At 39.1% G+C, this 22,651-nt stretch overlaps 1 protein-coding gene across 6 annotated transcripts; it reads left to right on the top strand.

Annotated features, from left to right (window-relative positions):
* The first annotated feature begins 1,787 nt into the window (after positions 1 to 1,787).
* On the top strand, positions 1,788 to 16,875 carry LOC118772921 (STARD3 N-terminal-like protein). Of its 6 annotated transcripts, none has more exons than XM_036521594.1 (11): positions 1,788 to 1,914; positions 6,328 to 6,447; positions 7,535 to 7,809; positions 9,343 to 9,384; positions 9,999 to 10,076; positions 10,218 to 10,295; positions 10,562 to 10,615; positions 10,769 to 10,886; positions 12,073 to 12,171; positions 14,308 to 14,363; positions 15,564 to 16,875. In XM_036521594.1, the coding sequence occupies exons 3-10, from the start codon at positions 7,606 to 7,608 to the stop codon at positions 14,358 to 14,360; spliced, it is 726 nt and encodes a 241-aa protein (XP_036377487.1). In that variant the 5' UTR covers positions 1,788 to 1,914; positions 6,328 to 6,447; positions 7,535 to 7,605; the 3' UTR covers positions 14,361 to 14,363; positions 15,564 to 16,875. The 6 variants fall into 6 exon arrangements, with proteins under 6 accessions (XP_036377487.1, XP_036377486.1, XP_036377485.1 ...); XM_036521593.1 differs by having other exon boundaries at positions 7,532 to 7,809; positions 15,567 to 16,875; XM_036521592.1 differs by having other exon boundaries at positions 7,532 to 7,809.
* Positions 16,876 to 22,651: the final 5,776 nt, after the last annotated feature.

The following is a 22,651-nucleotide window of genomic DNA, read 5'->3' as shown; positions in this document are numbered from 1 at the left end:
TTTGGATGTGTACTGTAACCAGATGAATGTGTGAATGACAAGGCAACCATTGTGGATCAGAGGAAGACCAGGTGTCTGCTGACCTGTGGTGCCTGGGAAAGGAAGCAGCTTGGGGAGCCCTCAGGAACTGGCATGGCCAGGAGGATGAGCTGTGTACATGTGCAGTAGAATAGGGAGCATTTCATGGGGCCAGAGCAGATACTTCGAGTGGCCAGTGAGAGGCTACCCTATAGCCCTTGGTGGGGGAATAATTGAGAAGCCCAGTGAGGCTTGATAGAGCCATAGGGAAAGCTATTATTGCTATTTTGCCTAGGGTGGAGGGACTGGCTGTCTGCAAAGCTGTAGGGAAGGTTTCCTGGCATCCAGTGGTCTTGTACTATAGTGGGACTCAGGTGGAGTTACCATTGCATGATTTTTGTGGACAATTGCAGGACATTAAACCATAGCTTATGTCTCAGACTTTGTGAGGCTGGGAGAGGGGGGAAGAAATGTGAAGGAAAACTTTCACCCCCCCCCCCCCCCCCCCCAATAGTTTAGTTGTCAATTTGTTAAATGTTTAAGGATTGTTGTCTTTCCATTTTCAACCTTGTCCATAACGGAGCTCATCAATTTCATCTGAACAGGTTACTTATGTGTAATTGTCTTAGTCTGTAGCTGGCCATGGTTTAATCAGCCGTATCTGCCTAATCTGGCTTGTTGCAGGTGTAAGGCTGCAGTGCCAGCAGGCTGTGTACTCTGGCAGATTCCTTTTGTTTGTGGATCTATTTTAAATTCTTATAAATATGGTCCTTTTCATAAGAAGTGTTAGCCAGCTTCTCTAACTGCACATGGCAATTTGAGACACGGATTAGAGCAACAGTGACCACCGATCTCTTGTATTTAAAAAAGACATGGGGGTCTGAAGCAGAGGGATGCACAACCTCTATGCTATCTCAGGACTTCAGCACCCTCTGCTGTCAAAGTAGTCAATGGCACTGCTGATATCTACATGAAAAAGCAACCCTGATCAGTTTCAATTCCATGAAATTTGTTTTGTTCATCAGGGATTCTTACATGCATGTGAAATGCATGAAATACATGCGCACATCTGAAATATCTCTGCTGAAAGTCTGTTCGTGATGGTGTGTGAGGCAAGCCAACAGAAACATGGTCGCATGTCAGGCACACATCTGTGATCTCTGCCATGTGTATGGTAGAGAACAATATATCATTGCTGTGGTCATAATGATTGTTAATGATTGTTACTTTTTAAATATACCTATATATCTACAGAGCCACTTGAAAAGGAAAAGACTAAAGACTAATGTGGCTAAGAAAGACATTTTCACAAGTCTCAGAAAAAAATGAAGACTATAAAACCAAAGATGGATGCCCTCTTTTACAATGTGCTTTGATTGTGGTGCTGAATCTCTTAGCATAACTGCTGCACAGTGAATTTCATTCGTCCTTTGTTGGTTGTTGAATTATAAAAACATGTCATTGACTGAATAAATAAAACCCTTTTGAATGGAATGACCACTGTGCGCTTTTCAACGTGTCATTCATGACAGATTTGGACTTTCCTGTCCGTGATGCAATGCATTAAAATACAGCCAACATAACAGACTTCGTCCTTTAAGTCTTATGCGCTGGATTGTGAGTGGAGAATGACTTCTCGAGAGTAGGTTTAGATACGTCACATGCATCGCTTACGGTGTTACTTTAACAACTCCATATCCCATGAAGCGCTCTCGATACAGTTGGTGTGTCCCTCTGTTTCCTGTCCGACAGAAACATGAGTCTCAGTCCGTACCTGCGTATTACTTTTGCATTAGCAGAGACTGGGAGTGATGAACCGTAACACTGCACATTGGAAATAACTGGATAACCACTTTTCTCTAGCTAGCTGACTGACTGGCTAGCTAGTTACCTGAGGTAATCCGATTTATTTATCATCAGTACTGCACTATAACTAAAGTAGCTAAATTCAAGTTTTCCCAAGCCCATTTCCGCTCCTAAGACCACTGCTTATCCGAGCTATCTAACTAGCTATTTTAGAATTATTCTAACTAGGATACCTTAGCTTAGCTTAGTTAACAAGGTAGCTGTATGATTCTGTAAAAATAACAATTGCTATTTAAAGGGGCGCTCAGCGCCTGTACTGTAGCCACGTACTTAGCTAACAAGATAACAATGCAGATGCTAACTAGCTAGACAAGCAGGTTAGCTGCACGGATCGTAGCTATTTATATAGGTGGGTTAGACTAGCTAACGGGGCAATCAACTGTTTACTTACTGTATATTTCAGTTTTCCAACTGGCTAGCTGTCTCCACCTGATATTTGTGGAGTGCCGCAAAAACACAAAGCAGACCTATCCGATTAGGTCTGCGATGCGATACGATTCAGCATGTTAGCTAACATTAGCTAGTCTAGCTAGGTAGTGATAGCCATTTTATACAATGACTTAACATTACATCAGTTTATCTTAAGTTGTGTCCAAGTGGGAAGTTAGTTGTCAAGCGACCTAACACCTCTCTGGAGTCTGCGACCTGATGTCATAGTCGTAACATTGTTAGCTAAATAGCCGAGAGAAAAGCTGTTCAGTGTGTGGTTCAGTGTTACTGGTGTCTGGGCAAACAGTAATACAGCATCATTTAGTTGAAATCCTGCTGTTTCTCGGTGTTTCAGCATCTTACAATTACGAGTAAATTATCTGTAAATATTAACATGTCAGTAAGCAATTAAGGTCAGCCATCTCGTCTGGTTGCTAATCCGATTTTGGTCCGTCTGGAACGAGCCAACAAGCTAGATAATGTTACGTTTAAGTGGGATACAGGCTTAATTTTACTGAACCACTTATTTTTTGTCAGTGTGGCATACGGTACTGTCTAGCTTTGTGTTGGAAAACGCAGAACCTTTTAGCACAATTTCAAGCATACTGGCGTAAACTGGCACAGATAACCTTAATTTTCAACATAGGATAATTGTCCCAGGTGTTACATTGTGGGACTCACCTGTAATAATGATTTTTTTTTTCTGAGATTCTCAAGTAGGCCACTAAAATGTTATACAAAACTTTATTTCTTACATCCAAAACATCCGAACCCACTTATCTGTCATGTGCCCCTGGTGCATATGGGTTACTGTGGTGTCCTATAGGGACGACGGCAACATGATGCTGTTAACAGTAAGCAGGTCGCATGCACACCCCTTAGCTGATTTGCTAGCAGGCTACCTTTGTGTGAGTTAAGCTGTCAGTTTCTCTGTCCTTTGTTTGGTTTGTCAGTTCCTTTCCTTTCAGTTCTGTAGTGATGACATCTTCTCCCACTGGCTTGTTAGTAAATTTCCACAGAATAAGTATTAAGAGCTTGTTCTTCCTCCAAATTGCTACCCCTCTCTCTGACTCCCTTGGTCAAGACTGCCGTCTGGTCTGCCGTAAACCGTTGATTAGCTGCATGTGCTTTGCCTCTGAAGGCTATCACAACCAGTTAAAATGTATGACCATAACTAAAGCGAAAAGAACAGTGGAGCACTTTCCTTGTTCCACGAGATGGTGTTTGTAGGTGTGCTTAGCTCATTGCCAGGATTCAAAGGGTGAACTCTACAGTCTATATAGTGGAATGTCGAGAATGCTGGGAAATTGTCATGGTCACAAGACATGTATGGTATAATTTATTTTTTTTTTATTTGCAAATCAGCGCTCCGCATTGTATTGCCTGTGCATGTAGTGAGCTGCATTCCAAACAAGGAATTGTCACTGACTCGAAAGGTGGTTTAGTTTTACCTGCAACACAGTGCGTTACAAACTTACCAGTACATATATAGGTGTTATACCCTGTGCACTATACCATACCTTAAAAAGTGCTAGTGTTATGCTGACAAGTTATAAAAGTGAAAATTTAGCAAATTTGCAAACTTTTTTTCCACTTATTTTGATTGATGTAGAGAAATATTTATGTTTAGCTTTTGTGCAGTGTGTTGTCTATGTCTGAAGCAAATATGAAAGTTAAATAAACAAACAAAAAGCACAGTGGGCTTCTCAGAGACTGCACTTTGTATCCTCTGTCTTTTGTTTACGTGTTGGATCTGTTTCAAGAATCACCCATTGCAACATATGCAGCATCTTGCCAGCATACTGTGAGAGACTAATCCTGTGAACGTGTGCACAGGTTTGGAGGAAGTCACATGATCAGACTCGGGAGGAGAAAGAAGCATGGTGACTGTTTCTTAGCATCGAGATCCTCTGTAATCACTGATCCGTAGGACTGAAAATGTTTTTGTTTCTTCTGGCAGACTGGGTGAAAAACATGATGTAAAACACGGTCACTTAGCCATGAAAGAATTTCCTTCTCATCATTGTTTCTGTTTCTGTTTTAGTTCCTGTTGGATACCACTGTGATTTATTAAATGTGTGATGGGGTTTTTGTTTGTTTTTCGCACTATGCTATTTTTGGATTCATCTTGAAGCAAGGTTGGAATTACATAAAAATTTGCTTGATAGTCATTGATCATTAGCAGGTGAAGCAGAAGCAGAAGAATGCAGGCAAATGTTCTGGTGTTGAATGTAACCTCTATACTGCTCAAAGGTTGAGTTGAGCTGAAATGAGCCCCACCTAGAGAGTGAAGTAGTTGTTGAAGTGCATGTGGAACATGTTAGGAGCCGCCTGTGGAATAAGAGGACAATAAAGGACAAGGGAAACTGTAGGCTGTCCTACAACAAGTGGTCTGCAGTTGGAGTATCACAGTTTTACAGCAGCAGGATTTAGTCCACACCATAGTTACATTAAAGAACCTTGACAGCAGAGAAGATATGGATAAAACAGTGCACACTACAGGGAAGATGAGTTTGTAATTATAATAGCTGACTAAGTGGTTTTCAAAACTGACATGGTCTCTGAGATCTGGTCACATGATGAGGAAAATCAATCTATAACTTTGAATCCACCATAGCCATGTGCCCAGTAATTGTTTTCACTGAAATTTTAGTTTGGAATTTCAGAGACAGCCAGATAGCCAGTTGCTTGATACTGTAAGAATCTATTATGAGCATGAGGAATGGTGACAATTAATATATTGTTGTTTTTTTTTTTTTCAGAATAATTGCGGTAGCAAGACTAGTAGACAAAATACAAAGTGTATCAATACATGCAATTAAAAAAGTGTATCAGTTATGTGTTACTTTTAGTAATAGTTACTGGACAATATGGCCGCTCTAGATATAAACGTATTAGACATTTTAGGGTTTGCAATACTGCAGGAAGAGAGACAGCTGTGATGGTGAAACATGGTTCTAATTATCAAATCCAGAGGGTGATTCAGTCAGATCATTAAGATGTTTTCACCTCAACTGTCAGTGATACCATTCAGAAAGTCGTTTTTTTCATGTATTCATTGTTTTGTTTCTGTCCTGTTACTAAGGACGAAAATGAAGCACGTGAAGACGTTAGCTAAGTGGTTACAACAGCAATAAAAAGAAATGCTGTCTAAAATCTGTCATTGAAAGAGCATGCTAAATTTGATGCTCAGAATGGACCTCACGCATGCATTGCTTTGTTTTTTCCTGTAGAACCTTAACTGAAAAGGACCTTTTGTATGATGAGGTTGACCCTTGCTTGGTACAGGAAGCCCAATAATAAACTCTGGAGCCATGAGAGGACTCTCTATGTCAGACAACATGGGAAGAGAAGACCCGTGACCTGTATTTAACTAATTTTTTTTTCTCATTTTTTTTAAATGAATTCTACAGGCTTACAGTATTTAATCTACAAACAAATGCCTCATATCTGCTTGCAAAGGACATGCTGTCTTTCATGGATAGCAGTATCAAGGGCCATGTTTACAGGGTTTAGACTGGCATAGTCAACCAAGAAGAGAGTATATTGTTCTTAAAGTCCAGTCTGTTTCACCATTGTCTGATAGCATTTTATTTTTGCACAATCTAGGACACCTCACTGACTTTCCCACACCAGAGGCAGACCAGTGTTTGCCAGGCTTTTGTGTCTGTCTGACACAATGTCTGCAGAAAGATGTGGGGGGAGGCCCTGTGTTAACTTTAACTGTCTGTGTTGACAATTTGTATTTACTTTCGAAGTTTCTGAAATAGCATTAACATAACTGAATTTGATTTATATCGCTTAAAATTCAGATCCCAAAGAGAAAATTCTATGAATCAGACTTCAAAAGTATATGAAATGATGCAGGTACAGCTGTGTAGCCCTCTCTTGTGTTTCCTGTTTCCTTGATTAATTTTTTACAGTATTCCATGGAATCCACTCTGAGGATGTTGTGTACATTATGTGATAACTCTGCCCTGTGATAATTGTGCTTATCTTAGCTTTGTTTTCTAGATTTTGCACTCTTTGCTTGCCTGGGCCACTGCCTCCCTGTTGGCATTGTATGAAAGACAGATCTTGTGACTGGATCACACAGCATCACTCTTCACTGCTCTGCAAGAATCCCCCTGAAAGGTAAATGGCAGCATGCTCTCCCTTCCCTTTTGCAATATTGAAAAAAACTGGCAGGGATATTCAGTTATCCCACTTCATTAGAGCTTAACTTTGAGTAACAAAGATATTTTTTTCCAGATATTACACATTGTTTGAATTAGGTGGGTACAGAAATGAAGGGTAAATGTCTTTGTATGTGACAAAAAACACTTGCTTAAATGTTCTTGTTAAAGAAAAATACATCTGTCTTCATGTTGAGCGCAGTGATACCTCTGTAGCTTTATTTAAGGCCTGGTTAAAGCCTGGCATGGTTCAGATATCAGAGGGAATGGTATGATTGAGACCTAGAAGAGTGAAGTAAGAAAAATAATGAGAGTCTGTATGCACCATTTCAGGGATTCACCCTGGATTGAATGCTAGCAGTGTTCTGTGAATTTTGTATATGTTCATATTTCTGATAAATTAGCCAGCTAAAAATGTCCAGATGCTGTAGCTTTTAGATGCTGTCTTTTGACAGCATAACGTCTTACAAAATGTAATAGTCATGCAGTGTGACAGCATAATCAACACGGTGGAGCTTTACAGCATATCATTTTACCCTTTACATATTTTCTAGTGCATTGATGCCTTTAAAACCTTTGAAACCTGTCCCACCGCAACCCCATTTCTACCCTGAAAAATGTTTTGAAGACTGAGGGAAATATATACTTTGCGTAGAAGAACCCAAATGAGATGCTTTAATGCTGTTTGTTTGATCTGAGGTTATTTCATCCATGTGCCATGTGGGGGCCCCTAGGTAGAAACTGTTACCATTCAGTTCTGCACTTTGACCATCTTTTAGCATGTTGGTACAGTCATTGTTACTTTTGGAAAAGGGACTTTGATTAGTGGAAAACCAGCAATATCCTGCCTGGGGTTCAGACTCTAAACCATTACTCTCTGATTCCATTACCCTAACCACTTCACTCCACTTGTGGAAACACTAGCATGAAAGAATGCAGATCTGCTTGGATCTTCGTCAAGCTCATCACCCTCCAATTTCTCTCCCCCAATCCCACTTCTCCCAGCCCCACCCGCTGTCTCGCAACTCCCCCCCAATTCCCAGTAGCATCGGTTCCAGGACAACAGTGGCAATGCTGTCCAGGCATTGGTGAGTGGTGAGCATGGTCCAGTCGCACCATGGCTAGCACCCTGAGCAGCAGCCTGGACTCACGGGCCACACTTCGAGGCCTGGCCTCCATCAACCCTGGCGGCCCCTCCGCCCGCATCGAGTCCTACGAGGGTGGCGAGAAGAAGTGCATCTCTGACGTCAGGAGGACCTTCTGCCTTTTCGTCACCTTTGACCTCCTCTTCATCACCTTGCTGTGGATCATAGAACTGAACGTATGTGTCTGAATGTTTAAAACATTTTAAAAATTGTATCTGTCTAAGTTTTTTTTTTTCACTAAACAAGGACTAGGCTTGAGGTAAATATACCCACCACTTACTCACTTGATAATTACATAGTTAAAGCAGAATTGGAGAGATACTCAGATCTATCCATTAATTGAAAAAAAAAAAAAAAACTAGCGTTGTTTTACTTGTAGATGTTTTTCACTGACAGTTTTTAACATCAAGTGTTGCAGTGTCCACAATTACAGAGAGTGATTAGGTTATTAGTATTAAAGTTCTGATGTGCTGGTAGTCATTTGTCAGCTGCCCTAGAGACCATCAAAACTGTAAACCAGCTAATAGATTTGTCTGCTTTTTTGAATGTGGTTTGGTTAGTTTTTAATGTAGTCTGGCTTGTTTTACAGATAATATATCAGATTACACTAATCTGTTATCCAGTCCTTGCCATTCCACTAAGGCACATGACTAATTTATTCAACCATTGGTTACCTATACTGGCAACACAGAACAGCTCATGTTTGGCTAGTGGTTTAGTCACTATTGGGAAGCTGGCTGACAAAAATGAAGCAGAAGGAGTGTGACAGAGTGCTGTCACTACGGTTGAGTGTGCGCTCTGACTGCCATACCAGCGAGCCACTAGTTGCCATACACACAGATAGTTAGAAATTGACAAGTAACAATGAAACAATTAACCTGTTGTATGGACTTGACATGAAATGAGCTCAGTTATTGACAACTGAAATTGAAAATTGAAAGAAAAAGATCCTCAGACATTTGACAGATTGACAGTTTTTTAAACACTTGCTTTAAGTACTCCCCTTCAAAATGACACTTGGTTCAGGGTATCCCAATCTGCAGAACACCCTGAGTTGCTTCGTTTCACATTCCCTGGGTGTGCATTTGTGCAGACTGCTTTTTGTGAATTTTAAGAAAATTCCATTCAACTGCAGGGATGCTGGAAAAACTCAGTAACATTATCAGATAGTATTGAATTTCACTGTAGTGAAACATTTTTCACTTAGTGAACATTTCTCAAACACAGTCATGAAATAGTGGTAACGTTGGACTGAATGATTCCAGTGCATTTTGATTAGAAATGAACAGAAAACCGTGACAAAACAACTTTCCAATTACATTTATTCATTTGCCAAAAAGTCTTATCTAGAGCCATTTACGAGACGTTTGCAATAGGATTTCAAGACTCAAACCAGTCCAAACCACAGTGATGTGTATCTGGATATCAAGTAGAAATTGTCAATGTCCCTAGCCCTTTTTACAGTACAGGTGACTTTACAATTGACTGCTTTTAGCTACAATGTAGACAGTCCATTGAGGTCAATGATAAACGATATATTTAAATTGTTAGAATGGTATTCTGGAAACTGCTAAAGATGGAAGGCTAATGGGAGCAGGATTCTCACAAAAGTGATGTTTGGCATATTTACCCATATTGAGAGTTCACATCCAACATTACTTACTGCAGGGTGGTTTAATTGTACCTCTGTACTGTCCCTTAATTTCCAGGCTGTGCTTGTAAATAACGATCAAAGATCAGGGCGGGAGAAGGTACGATTATTCAGAACTGTACTGTTAAAACCCTCTTCCAGATTAATTTTTTTTTTCAACATTCCCTTTGCTTTTCATTCCAGCCACCTGCATCTTTGGAATGTAAGTGTCAAGTGTGTTAAGTGTTATAGAGACAACTGTAAATACCTTCCCACTTGCAGCCCTCCTGGATCAGAGTTGAGTAGCTGGTAGAGAAAAGAGGTTTTTTTGCAGGGAGGGGGACAGGAATAGTTAATGAAAATACAACAAACACAAAGAAATACCTCGGGGAAGATTTTCATCCTGTCAGTGCAGTGCTAGTTGTACTGTAAAAGGCTATGTGCAGCTGGTTAGAAAAAACAGCTGATCAGTGAAATCAACATTATGCTGAGATCAGCCTTATGCCCTATTCCCGCTGCCATTTGCCTAGATGCACTTAAATGTGGCTTTTTGGCTGATTTTTCTTTTCTCCAAAAGCTTTTATCCAACATGTTATAGTCTGTACATATTTCTGCATAATAACAATGAAGCCATACACAGGCTTTCTGGTTTTATTCGAGTTTTGCGCAGTTGCTACAACTGTTTAACTCAGTTTCCTTAGATCTTGGTATTTTCCTTATGTGTTCTCTCTCTAGGTAAATGGAGGAATCCAGAATCAGTTGAATAAAGAGGTCCTTCATTATGACTACCATGCCTCCTTCTTTGATATATTTGTAAGTGTCTTCTGTTTTAAGTTTTTTTCGTTAACTTAATACACTCTAGGGGAGAATATGTCCTGTCTTGCTCTGATGGTTCAAATTCCACTATGTATTGGAGGTAAAATCTGACACTGAACTGTGCCCACCTCTCTCCAGATCTTGGCTGTGTTCCGTTTTGCAGCCCTCATCCTAGCCTATGCTGTCTGCAAGCTGCAGCACTGGTGGGCCATCGCGGTATGTGTGCTTTTAACAGAAACAATGCAGCACAGAATGTTTGAAAGCCAATGCAGGCCCAGTTTGAGCTTGGATTGAAATGCAGAGGGCACTTTTGCCTGTAGTCCTGGACAGACTCTATCTGTCGTGCTTTTGTCAAAGACCTGATAACTTGTAATGTAAGCCTTTCACATTGGCTTAGGACTGAATATGATCTGTATATTATTATATAAAAAAATTACAACAAATTGCCGCTGATGTTCATGATGTTTCTCATGCTGTTTCAGATAACCACGGCAGTCACGAGTGCCTTCTTGATAGCTAAAGTTATTCTTTCAAAGGTAGGTGTCTCTGGGTTTGCTGTATTAGAAAGCCATGCGCAACTCCTCATCCTCCTGGAATGTTGCACAGTGTGATGTCATTGTCATTCACCCCCCCCCCCCCCCCCCCCTTACTGGAGCTTTGGCCATTACAATATTACTCTTGTTTTGCAGCTTCTCTCGCAGGGGGCCTTTGGGTATCTTTTGCCCATCATCTCCTTCATCCTGGCCTGGATTGAGACCTGGTTCCTGGACTTCAAAGTCCTTCCACAAGAGGCAGATGATGAAAACAGTAAGTTCGCTGTCACAGCCATGGAGGCTGTGGCCTTCCCACATACTCACTTTGTCTGTTGCATTTTCATTTCATTCTGTCATTGCAGCAGCAGATTTAGGGAAAAGGTAGTGGGAATTTTTATGACATAATTTGAGCCCCTGCCAGTGAATGAAACCTCAGTCTTTTCTCTGCATTTTCTCACATATTCCATATGAATTTTGGGGCGGTAGTTTGGGGGGCAGGTATATAGATTCTGTATATTTATGTACATAAGGGCAAAACAATATACAGATAGAGATACAATGTCGTCTTAGGAATTTTTATTATGTAGAAAAAGATCTCTCAGAATTAAACTGCAGGTGATTACAGGACACATCCCTTGAATGCTAATTTTGAAATAATCCATCAATGAAATCATTGTGAAAACCTGTTTCAGTTTCTTATTTTGTCATTATCTCAGGGAAGCACCAGAATCAAAATTTAAAGTTACATGCAATAAACACTGGCTGGCAATTTTCTGTAGTATATACTAGTAACTTTACGGTAAGCACTGTTTTATTTGGTTTTCCAACATGCCAGAAAACTTTGACATTTTCTTCCTACTCAACCAATGGTGATATAGTCCTCTGCTCAATTGAAGTTTTGCCTTATTTCAGAATGAGCCAGTTGATTTCACACCATACGTTTATGCTTTTTATATTATTGTGCCAGCATGTGATATGAATTACAAACAGAAAGGAATCAGTAGGAATCTTAATGCTTAATGTCACTTTGTATGTCATCTACCTGACCTGCACATGTGGTGCATATAGTAGACATTTTCCGTTATAGTGCGATCCAATTAGTGATTAAACTTGTCTGTTTAGTGACAGTTTTCTATTTTCTTTTTTCCTGCATCATTGATCATTGTACTTGATACATTTATTTATGATCTATTGGCTTTAGTTCAGGAGAAATTAGTAAGAAGAAAAACAGCTTACTACATAACATTAGATACATACTGATTACATATTTATTTTTGCATTTACAGTTACCAGTTTTATTTAAAGGAATTTCAAACACAGAAGATATTTAAGAGAGTAACATCTTTAACAGAATAACAAAATGTGCAACTTATTTTTTTCTTTCATTCTAATTGGGTTTTATTGTGATGGTGTTGAGGTTGTGTGCCTTCTTTCTCCTGCTGTCCCTGTCTGTGGTACAGGGTTGTTGTTGGTGACAGACACCTCAGAGAGGGCACCCCTCATGCACCCTGGCCCTCTGTCGGACGGGCAGTTCTATTCCCCTCCAGAATCTATTGCAGGTGGGTTAGCCACAGCCCTGTGGCCACTGCATTGGTTAAGCGTAGGCACAGTTCTCATGTGCTCCCTTCTCCATTTCTTACCTCAATTCTCACACTTCCCTTTTCAGGGAGTTAAACAGAATAGCACCATCTTCTGGATGCCAGTGGAATTCTGTAGAATGCTTCTTTCTGCATGAGCTTCTTAGAAAGGATTACCCAACACTAATATTTTACAGCGCCAGAATAAAACATGAAATAGAATATACAATGAAAAATGGTCATATTTCGAGTACAGAAGAGAAATCCCAACATGTGCTTTTGGGTTGTAATCTGTGCAGCATTAGTGTTTCAGCATGTTTATTTCTGTGGAAATCATGCTGGAAATAGAGGTTAGATCTCTGAAGTCTGAAACATTATGAAACAGTGTTCCATAGACCAGTTTTTGTAGCGAGCAAATGGATAGGTGACATTCATTCTCTGAGTTTAACAATTACACAAACAAAGTTTAAACATTACATTTTACCCACTTAAAATATATGTTGGTCTCAAAAGCATAATTCTGTCGAAACATGTGCCAGTTAGATCTTATGCATGTATTCACATATAAAATTTACCATTGTCCTAGGGTTCTCAAGGTAATGCCACCATATATTTTGACTTCATCTTGCTGAAGAGTACAAAAACAACCTGTGTTCAATTTGAATATGGTCCGCAAAATGCACAACACAGTTTCCTTTTGTGTATGGCAGGCTGTGCGCACTTTAGGTCTTTCCTGTACATTTTCTGCCACTATTCACAGTTTCTGTGTACTTCAGTATGAGGTATATACAGTGTATGTGAGTATCAACTTAAGACAAGGTCAGCTTTCCAAATACAGTATTTTCATTGTACACAATTTTTATTTCAACTGAAATCCTGTAAGGAAAAACTTAGCAATGCACTGGTTACCATTGTTTTTGTACAATAGAACTTAAATCTCCTGTCAGCTCCTTTTGGCATGCTTTAATTAATGTCTTAATGTGTCATAAACCAACTTGCCTTGCTATGCGCAGTAACTGTTAAACCACAGCAAAGAGGAAACGCAGACTGCTGACAGAGATGGTTAGGTTGCCCTGCTGTCTCCTGTGTCACGGACAGGTGCGCTGCAGTGGAGTAGACTTCTGTTACTTAAGCCTCCTGTGGTACCTCCATGGTTGAGTGCGGTGTGGAGACAACGGTCTCTTTGTCAGGACCCCAGAGTTCTACAGACTTGGCCAGTTGTGATACAGATGCCTTTTTTCTTTGATGTATCTGCTCATTTTTTGCATTATTTTGTTAATTCTGCTCAAATAAATGTATGCTCAAATGCATGCACACAAGCATATTATTCTTGTACAGCATTGTAAGAAGATGTACAGATGTAATTTGGGTCTATTGCTGCCTATTAAGCACACATTAATTTCCATTGAATCAAAGCATGAAGGTTGCATTCGATGTGGTTATAGCGGTACTTGTATTTGCCCCGAAGGCCAGAGAAGGGATCATATCTGGCCATGGGCCAAGGTTGTTGACCCCCCCATTTGGACGTAATAAATGGTTAAAAGAAAGGGAGATGGGGTGGAGAAGGATGCCATGGAAGGGGGTAGTTTGTTTTGATTTGGTTAATTGCGTGTGGATTGTCTGAAAATTCTCCTCCTGAATCTTCCATTGGAGCTTCAGTCATTGACAACATCTTACGGTAATATCCCATTTGTATAAATGCTGTGTTTGTGGATTAGAAAGGTCCCAGATTTCCAGTACATTTCCAATATGAAAATAGACCCTCCTTGCATAAATTATGAAAACATATAGGCATATACATGCATATGTACATATGCTCTAATTTTTTAAAAAGCTGGTAACTTCATGTTTTTGTACATGTAAAGTGCTTTTTTTGTTCATTTCATAGGTATAAAGTACAGTGTTTGTGTTTTTCAGTGTGGTCTTATGAGGTCAATGCAAAGTGTCAAGTCTGCTTTAAAAACAGGAAATTCGCTTTCACAGATATTTCCGCCTAAGAGTCTGCCATTGAAATATTGGACATTTACCTCTTTCTGTTTAAGGACAAGCACAGTATATCTGTTATGTGTTCAGATACTCACTTTACTGAGACCACTAATATGCATGCTTTGTTTTCAGATTCTGATGAAGATATTGAGGAAAAGCATGACCATGAGAAGCCAGTCATTTAGCAGGTAATTCATATGCTAACATTCAAACACTCAAACTTCAGAACATTTGAGAAGAATACAATAACTATTTTCAGTGTGCCATACAACACTACACATGCAATGAAAATTTTATTACAGAGCACATATACATTATAACATTATAGTACTGTTCTTCTGTATTGATAGTCATTGACTGAGAACCAAGGACATCTTTTTTGTGATTAAGTCATATGTTTTCATTAATTTAGAAAATTTTAAAATATACAGTACCAGTCAAGAGTTTGGACACAGCTGATTAAGATAATGGGAGACATCCAAAGACATTTTGATCTAAAGATTTATGCTTCAATGCTTGAAGTTAGTTTCTGAGACAAATATGGGTTGATGCCTGTGTATAAGTTTCTTTCCTAAAAATTAAATATATATATATATATATTTATATATTTATATATATATATATATATATATATATATATATATATATATATATATATTTTTTTTTTTTTTTTGCTATTTTGAAGAATCTAAAATGTAAGATAGTTTTGATTTGTTTATAACACTTTCTTGGTCACTGCATAATTCCGTTTGTGTTATTTAATAATTTTTATGTCTCTACTGTTATTGTAAAATGTGGAAAATAGTAAAAATAAAGAAAGAAGAGTGTGTCCAAACTTTTGACTGTTACTGTAGCTGACAAAATTATTTTAGTAATCTTATTGAGCTGCTGATCCTTGAAGAATTGAAAGTGTGATCTGTGTATTCATTCAAAGTTCAGTTCAATACACTGGGCCCTCAATAAGTGAGTGGAATGCAGCTCTCTAGCATAGGTGCTAATTCCTGTTTAGGTTATTGTCATTGATCAACAGTCAAACACAACGCTCTTAGCAGTACAGGGTGTAGCCTTAAAAATGTTTATGCTATTCCCCTTTCATGCAACAAATATTGCGGTATTGCAGTTCTGCAGTATGCAGAATATCACTGCAACAACCTATATCATGCAGATATCACTGCAACAACCTCTGCAGTCATGCAAGAGTGCTGAAGTGAATCAAAGCTAATCATCCACTACGATCATACTCTACCAAGAGCTGTTGTTCACACTTCAAATTACAGACTGCATCACATTGAAGTAGGCACCAATTGTAACATACCACACTGCTCCAGTAACATCATCCCAGCACCTCTTCTTACTCCTTATTCCTCTTTCATTTTTGGCTGGTGAAGCAGTGGTAGAGAAATGGAGGAGGAGCCCATGGTGGTTGACAGCTAGAATCAGCCCAGTGACGTGAGGGCTGGCTCAGAGTTCAGCGGCACTGGCCCATGGTCTGCAGTTGCCTTGGTTACTACTATCCTCTCCTGTCACGGAAGGTCACACTGCCTTACAACTGCTACCAACCTCTACAATGTTTTTTCTGCTTGTGGTCACTGCACTAACCTCTACTGCAGCCAGACCTAACCTTTTTCCCCTGGCATGGATGAAAACGAGGTGTTTTTGTGTTTTTTTTTTTATTTTTATTTAAATGAAATAGTAACACTCTACAAATGATTTTAGAACCAGTGTTGTGGCACATGCATAAGCTGTTCCTGATGTTTACATTTTATATGGTTATTATTTCCAGTTCACACACAGGCCTAGTGAACACTTATGTGGAGAGTTCAGATGCTGCAGTGCAGTGCACTCCAGTCTCATGCATGCCTCCAGCAGACCTGCTCTTCTATCTTAACATCTCTTTTTGTAGAACATCTGTCTCAAGTACTGGCATTTGTTTTTTTATGGTTTATTTATTATTATTGTCATTACGTGATGTGTATTTTGAATTTAACATCATGAGCTTGGCATAGGCATTATATCTGCATGTGTATATAATGATCCCATATGCTGCAAATATTGTCTGTCTCATAGTACAACTGAAAAGTGCTTTGCTTTTTATGAAACACTTTAACCTTGCGTCTCTTCTGAGACTCTGCCTGAATCCCACATGCATAGCAGGTGTTGTTTATTGTACACGCATCAAGGCAGTTGACCAAATCTGACTGAGAAAAGACAAGGAAGATCTGGAATCACCAGAAAGTCAACCATGTAAAGCATTGCACTGTCTTTGGTGTGTTGATTGGAGGATTTTGAACAGTAATGAGTGCTTCTGAAACACACTTAATTTTGATAAAATCAGGCATCTCTGAAGGGTATGTGCAGTCCACCTTTCCCCTATCATATCAAACTCTGTATACTCTTAATTATCGTGTGTAGTTATCCTATATATAAGCATGGAAAAATCAGTTACAGCAGCTCCCATTAAAAAATCATCTGCTGGATGTTTTACAATTATGAATCATATGCACAATTTAAAATGAATTTAAAATGAAGTTTACTTTAAAAATAACCTCATATGAACTCACTCACTGCAAATGGCTTGCATCAGTATATCATGTATTTACAAGGTACCACTAAGATTGAACACCTGTGATTATTTAATATTTTGCTATCTCTTAGTCTGCACTACAATTTTAAAGTAATCAGGAATTTTGCCAATTTATATAATGTATGAGATGGTTTATTGCAAATAATGTCTGTGAAGTAGATCCTTTGGTTTTTGTTCACATATCAGTTTAAACGGAACCTTTTGACAGACCGTACCACTGATATTCTGCCATACTTCCAATTTTCTCCTAAAGGTATTATGGAATTTATTCACTACATGTGTAATGTAGCATAGTTAAAAGAGCTAAGGAGCACAGATTTGTTTTCAGTTTGTCTGTTACCTGCTATTTCTGTATACTTCAACTTAAAGCAATCTCGTATAAGGCTTGGAAAAGGTCATTCTGACTTTTTTATTGATAGTTAGGTCTCTACTTGATCCTACAGAAATGTGTTTTGCCCTTTGAGCCATTGAGTATATTTCATTAAACACAAATGTTTTTTTGCTGAAATTGAGTGAAAAACAGAATTAAACTGAATGTGAGGGTTGAAAAAAGATAAATTGCTTGGATTGGATTTACTCTAAATCCAGTACTACAGGAAGTGCATTATGGTTATGCTGAATAGAGATGCCAAACTGATCTGTGGTTTGATTTCTGAGAAAGTTTTCACTATTGATGTTATCAGATTGACATTTATAAGAAGTTTAAAGATGTTCTGCCAGCTCTTAAAAATGAATAGAATATAATAATTGGCAGTGTGACACATACCACAAGTTAGTCTGTCCCTAACATGTGACAATTCTGATTTCAGCTCTGTATTGAATTATGATGCAGTTCTCCCACTAGTGTTTGTTTTCATTTACAGATTGTGATGGATTTGGGCTGCATTCAGTTTTGCATACTGAAGACAAATTACACTGTATTTCTAATATGGCTTGCATTTTACTGTCATTTCACACTTTCTGTTTAGTTTTAGTGTTAACAGTTGTGAAGTGGAACAGAGGCATCTACATTTTGGTGTATTAATGCAAACTGTGATCTGTACATTACCTATTGTGACTTTATTCAGATTCAACTGAAGATTTGCATTTTGGAAGATGAACCTGAACCTTAAGGCCCAGGTTCAATCCAACCACAACACACTTTGTCCCTAACTAGCTTTTCATATTATTGAGTAATATTTCTCCACTAAACATCAAACCCACGAAATTAAGTAGTGAAACAAATGCTGCAGTCACATAATGTAGTTATTCAAAGTTAAAGACAATAAAGTGTATATTTGTTAGATTGAATCTAGGAATAACACAGGAATACAAACACATGTCCTATGATCCTTGTCTGTTGGTTATACAGATGAACCTGACTGACATTAGACTTTTTGCTTAGAAAAGGATATTATGAAAAGACACTCTAGTAGTGTAAGGACAGCTGTTAGTGTAAGGTGCTATGGAACAGACAGTATTGTTTGCAGTGGGTGAGAAATTGTCTCCCTTTAAATGCATGAGTGCATGTTCTGTATCAAACCACCCAATCTCCGTCCATTAATAAAATATGTTTCTACCTAGTTGTCTACTACTTAATTGTGAGCATTAAACTAAAAGGGGCTGATTTTGATGCTACAAACACAGTCTGTAAAATCATGGCCCAGATGCCAGTGCAAGCAGAAAGTGGACTGGAGAACATTTTTGAATAAGTTTGAGATCTTTGGAAGGTTTGACCTTGTACTGGCCAAACATGACATAGCCACATGGTCTATAAATGTGTGTTTGCCCTAAAGCCATTGTGGAAAGGTACTCTATCAACAATAGAAAATAGCATTGGCAACAATATTGGAGACAAAGGAAGAAGCTTATTAAAGACAGAAAGTGTGAGCAAAATGTTGAACGTTCTGTTAATAAAAGTTATGAAACCATAATTGTGTTGATTTGTTATGCCTGTGAAATGACACCACTTAGATACAGGCATGTATAGATACACGTATGCTAGTAGTATGCATAGTAGTATTTTTAATGTGCATTTAAATAATATGTTTGCAGTATGTTTGTGGTAATAGCAGCCTGATGGAAAAAAACACTAAATGCAGTGAGCAACAGGTGTAGAAGATATTCAGAACCAGCCTGTTTTACCACAGACATGTTTTTATATTTTGTAGTGCAAACAAAAGAGGTGTATGTGTTACCAGTTGTCACACATCAATCAAAATTATTCTACAAAGATGAGAGCCTACATTTACATGGTGTCTGTTTTCCCATAAAATGAATCGCAAGGCACCACGACGAGAAAAAAATTCTTAAAAAGCAGCTGAATAAGCAAATAAAGCAAGTGAACAGAATTCTGAGAATTTTCTTTATCAGTATATCCATATGCTTTTGGACGTAACATACAATCAACATTTAAAAGGGACAAGCCACCCTAGTTCTGATAATATTAACAAGACAAAGAGAAGCATGAGCCATATTTAAAAACCTAGCCATACAAGACTGAATTCAGGTGGATATGACAGCACGTACAAATCTGGCTCCACAATTATCAGAATTGATTATCAGCCTAAACCAACATGGAATAGACCACAATTTGTGTTTATCATGTAAAGTGAAAAGGGTACAGTCCAGACCCTGCTGAACAGTACTGCACCTTGAAATCATCAGTTGTCATGGTGTTTTCCTCCCATTCCCAGTCACATCTGACCTCTGGGACACAACAATGAGGTACACCATGCTTTTCATGCTCCTTATAGTGTAGGTGAGCATTGCCAAATACAGACTGTGCGTGAGCTCAAAAGAATCCTTCAGACAGAGGCAGAAAGGTGTGATCTGTAATCAGGACTGTTTAATGGTTAAAGGCATACTGCCTGCACCATGCTGCACAATGTTCTCTTCCTTTGGCTTATAGTGCCACCATCTTCTATGCAAGATATTCTCACAATGTTCTTACAGATCTGAGTGCAGGTATCCATCATATTCTATTATTCTGTGTCAGTGTAGGTATGCTTGAGATTACCTTGACAAACTTAAAATGAATGTTTACCAATGCACACTAAGGCTTGTTTTTGACACTTTTTAGAGTACTTTCAGCCTGTTAAGAGTATCTTGTTTTCTTTTTTTTTCTTATTCCTTTGGATCTTCTGTTTGTCCATTATCATTATAGTGATCCCATCTCCCCTCTGTGCTAGCACTTCTCCATCACCCTTCAACAAGTCTTTTTCTTTCATCACCCTTTAACAAGTCTGTTTCAAATGGCACTTGAATTTGATCATGCCTGGATACATTTCCCTGTGGCCAGGCATACCAAGGTTATATTGCCATTGGTTGCACGTGAAGGGGTGTAAGCAGTCAGTTTAGGTGGGATCTCATTGTCTGTGAAATAACATCATATGATAAAAGATTATACTGAAGGTCAGAGGAACTGCATTGACAACCGGATTGGTAAACTAACAGCACATTGCACATTCAAATGTTTCACAATAAAACCCCACAAATTTATAAAGGCATGAAAATGCTTTGGTCAAATCCTATGAATGTAAAAGCAGATCACCTGTTGACCTTAATTTTCCATAACGGACTTCCAACCAATTCTCAGAGCTCTTTTAGAATGAAAAAGCTGTCTTCGTTATCACATGTGCAACGGAGCCTGCAGTTTAGCTGAAATTAGAGCTGCACATTGAGAATGCAGTAGACCTCAAGCAACGTCAGAAGAGTAAAATTCAACTAACCGCACACAAATAAACAAACAAAGTACATAACACGGTTTCATTCTGAAAATGAAAATGCATAATGTATTACATTAGTAGTAGTAGTAGTGATGATGATGATAATTATAATAATTTTCATGCCACAAAAACATGCTGTGCACTGCAACATAGACTACTTGATCTTCATGATTCACCTGGATACAGTCTTACAATACAGACTGAAAATAGCATATGCATTCAAATTGTCAACATTCCTTTTTTTCCCCCACAAAAACAGAGGATATTGATGTGTTCAATCTCATTTTTCCAGTTTCATCAAATCAATGGTCTGTTAAACAATTTATAATAAACAAGGTATAAACTTACCTGCAACAAACAATTTTGTTGATCCAAAGACCTTGAATTCCCCTACAGTGCTTAACGTAATTACAATAAATTGAGCAAGATCATATACACAACCTGCTGGAATCCAGAGATAATCTAAGGGAAAGTGGGATGTTTCTGTTGAACATAACATAAGCATCATATCATTGCATTCCATTATCCATTACATTACTGGCATTTAGCAGACACTCTTGTCCAGAGTGACTTGCATCAGTTAGTTTTTTAATGACATTATCCATTTATACAGGTGGATATTTACTGAGGCAATTGTGGGTTAAGTACTTTGCCCAAGGCCCAAGGGTACATCAGCAGTGTCCCAACGGGGAATTGAACTGGCAACCTTTGGCTTTAAGAGTCCTGTTCCTTAACCACTATGCTACGCTGCCACACCTTATCCAGCCTTTTCTTCTTAACCCAGAGACATGTGATTCTTTTTGGCATAAATCACCTTTGTACTTCTTCTTATTAAGTTATCAGTTCCTCACCTATGCTTCACCCATGCCTTTTTTTAACCGGTGGGATACAAACAGGCTAACAGGTTAACCCCCAAAGGAACATCTTGAAGCTTTTCCAGCTTTTAATAGATTGTTATTCAGAGCATGGCAATTGTATTGTACTATAATACACACTTGACTAAACATTTTTTAAACCCTAGGATTGTGTGAAGTACAAGATTATGCTTACACTTACATCATTCGCCAACTTCTGTCATTCCTCTCTTCTGGGAAGGACTGAAGTCGGGTCTATGTGGGTGCCGCAAGTGTGAATCGGCTAGTTCTCGAACAATGCCCCTCTGAGCATAACATGACCTATATTGCCTGTCTGGTTCTGCTCATCTCTTGAAAATAGTGCTGCTCAGTACTTCCTGTCCCTATCCTGCCCTATGCACATTTCCTTGACCACAAACACAAAGACCAAAGAGATATCAGAACTCCTGATGTCTCATCAACTACCTACCTGCTCCTTTGACCTGCTTCCCTCTCCTCTTCTCCAGGAGATCTCAAGAATGTGTCTCAAAGGCTGTCCTTGTTTTAACTGGTACCAATGGATAGTGATTTTGTTATAATCATCCACTTCCTTCACTCTGCAGGAGAAAATGGCTGTTTTACAGATAAATCTGAGACTTGCCAACTTAGCTTGCTCTACAATCACTGATGTAGCCACTGCAAAACAGAGGATTCAGTATTAAATTCGGCAATTAACTATTATTTCTGTCACTATGCCTCAACTAGTGACACTTGTGTCACGGGTTAGCCGACCCAGACTGTTCTGACCAGTCAGCCCACCACAACGTGAGACCAGGTAGGTAGCAATACAAACTTTATTTTCTCAAGTTGGAGTTAGAACTTACAATAAAAAAAGTTCATCACTGACAGCACAAGTGGAGTCACCCCCTTTGCCTACTCCTCCACTTGTGAGCCCCAGCAGAACCGTGGCCTCTCCCCCCAAAGGATAACGCTCCCCACAGGTAAGTGTACACACTCCAGTCCCACAGCACACAGTGATCCCCTCACACCTTCACACTCGGACAGAAGCAAGCACTGCAATTTCCCCTCACAAGCTGCGGTTGGCGCCTCCCTCTGGCCAGGGTGAGCCAGTCCCGCACGGGGCTGACCATGTAGGGTCGCAGGCTGCCACCGGGAGCGCTCCCACACACACACACACACTAATATAAAGCAGGCGTTGCTGCTGAAAAAAAAAAACACTAGAAAGAAATAAACAAATTAACAAAAATATCCCCCAAATACACCCTCGTGTCCCATAAAAAGAGTCCTTTGCTGTCCGGACGCCAGGCTCCACATAGTCGTGCTGCCGGGTG

The sequence above is a fragment of the Megalops cyprinoides genome, chromosome 2, assembly GCF_013368585.1.
Source record: "Megalops cyprinoides isolate fMegCyp1 chromosome 2, fMegCyp1.pri, whole genome shotgun sequence".
Lineage (NCBI taxonomy): Eukaryota > Metazoa > Chordata > Actinopteri > Elopiformes > Megalopidae > Megalops > Megalops cyprinoides.
The sequence above is the reverse complement of the archived record's forward strand: the minus strand, read 5'-3'. Positions and strand labels throughout refer to the sequence as shown.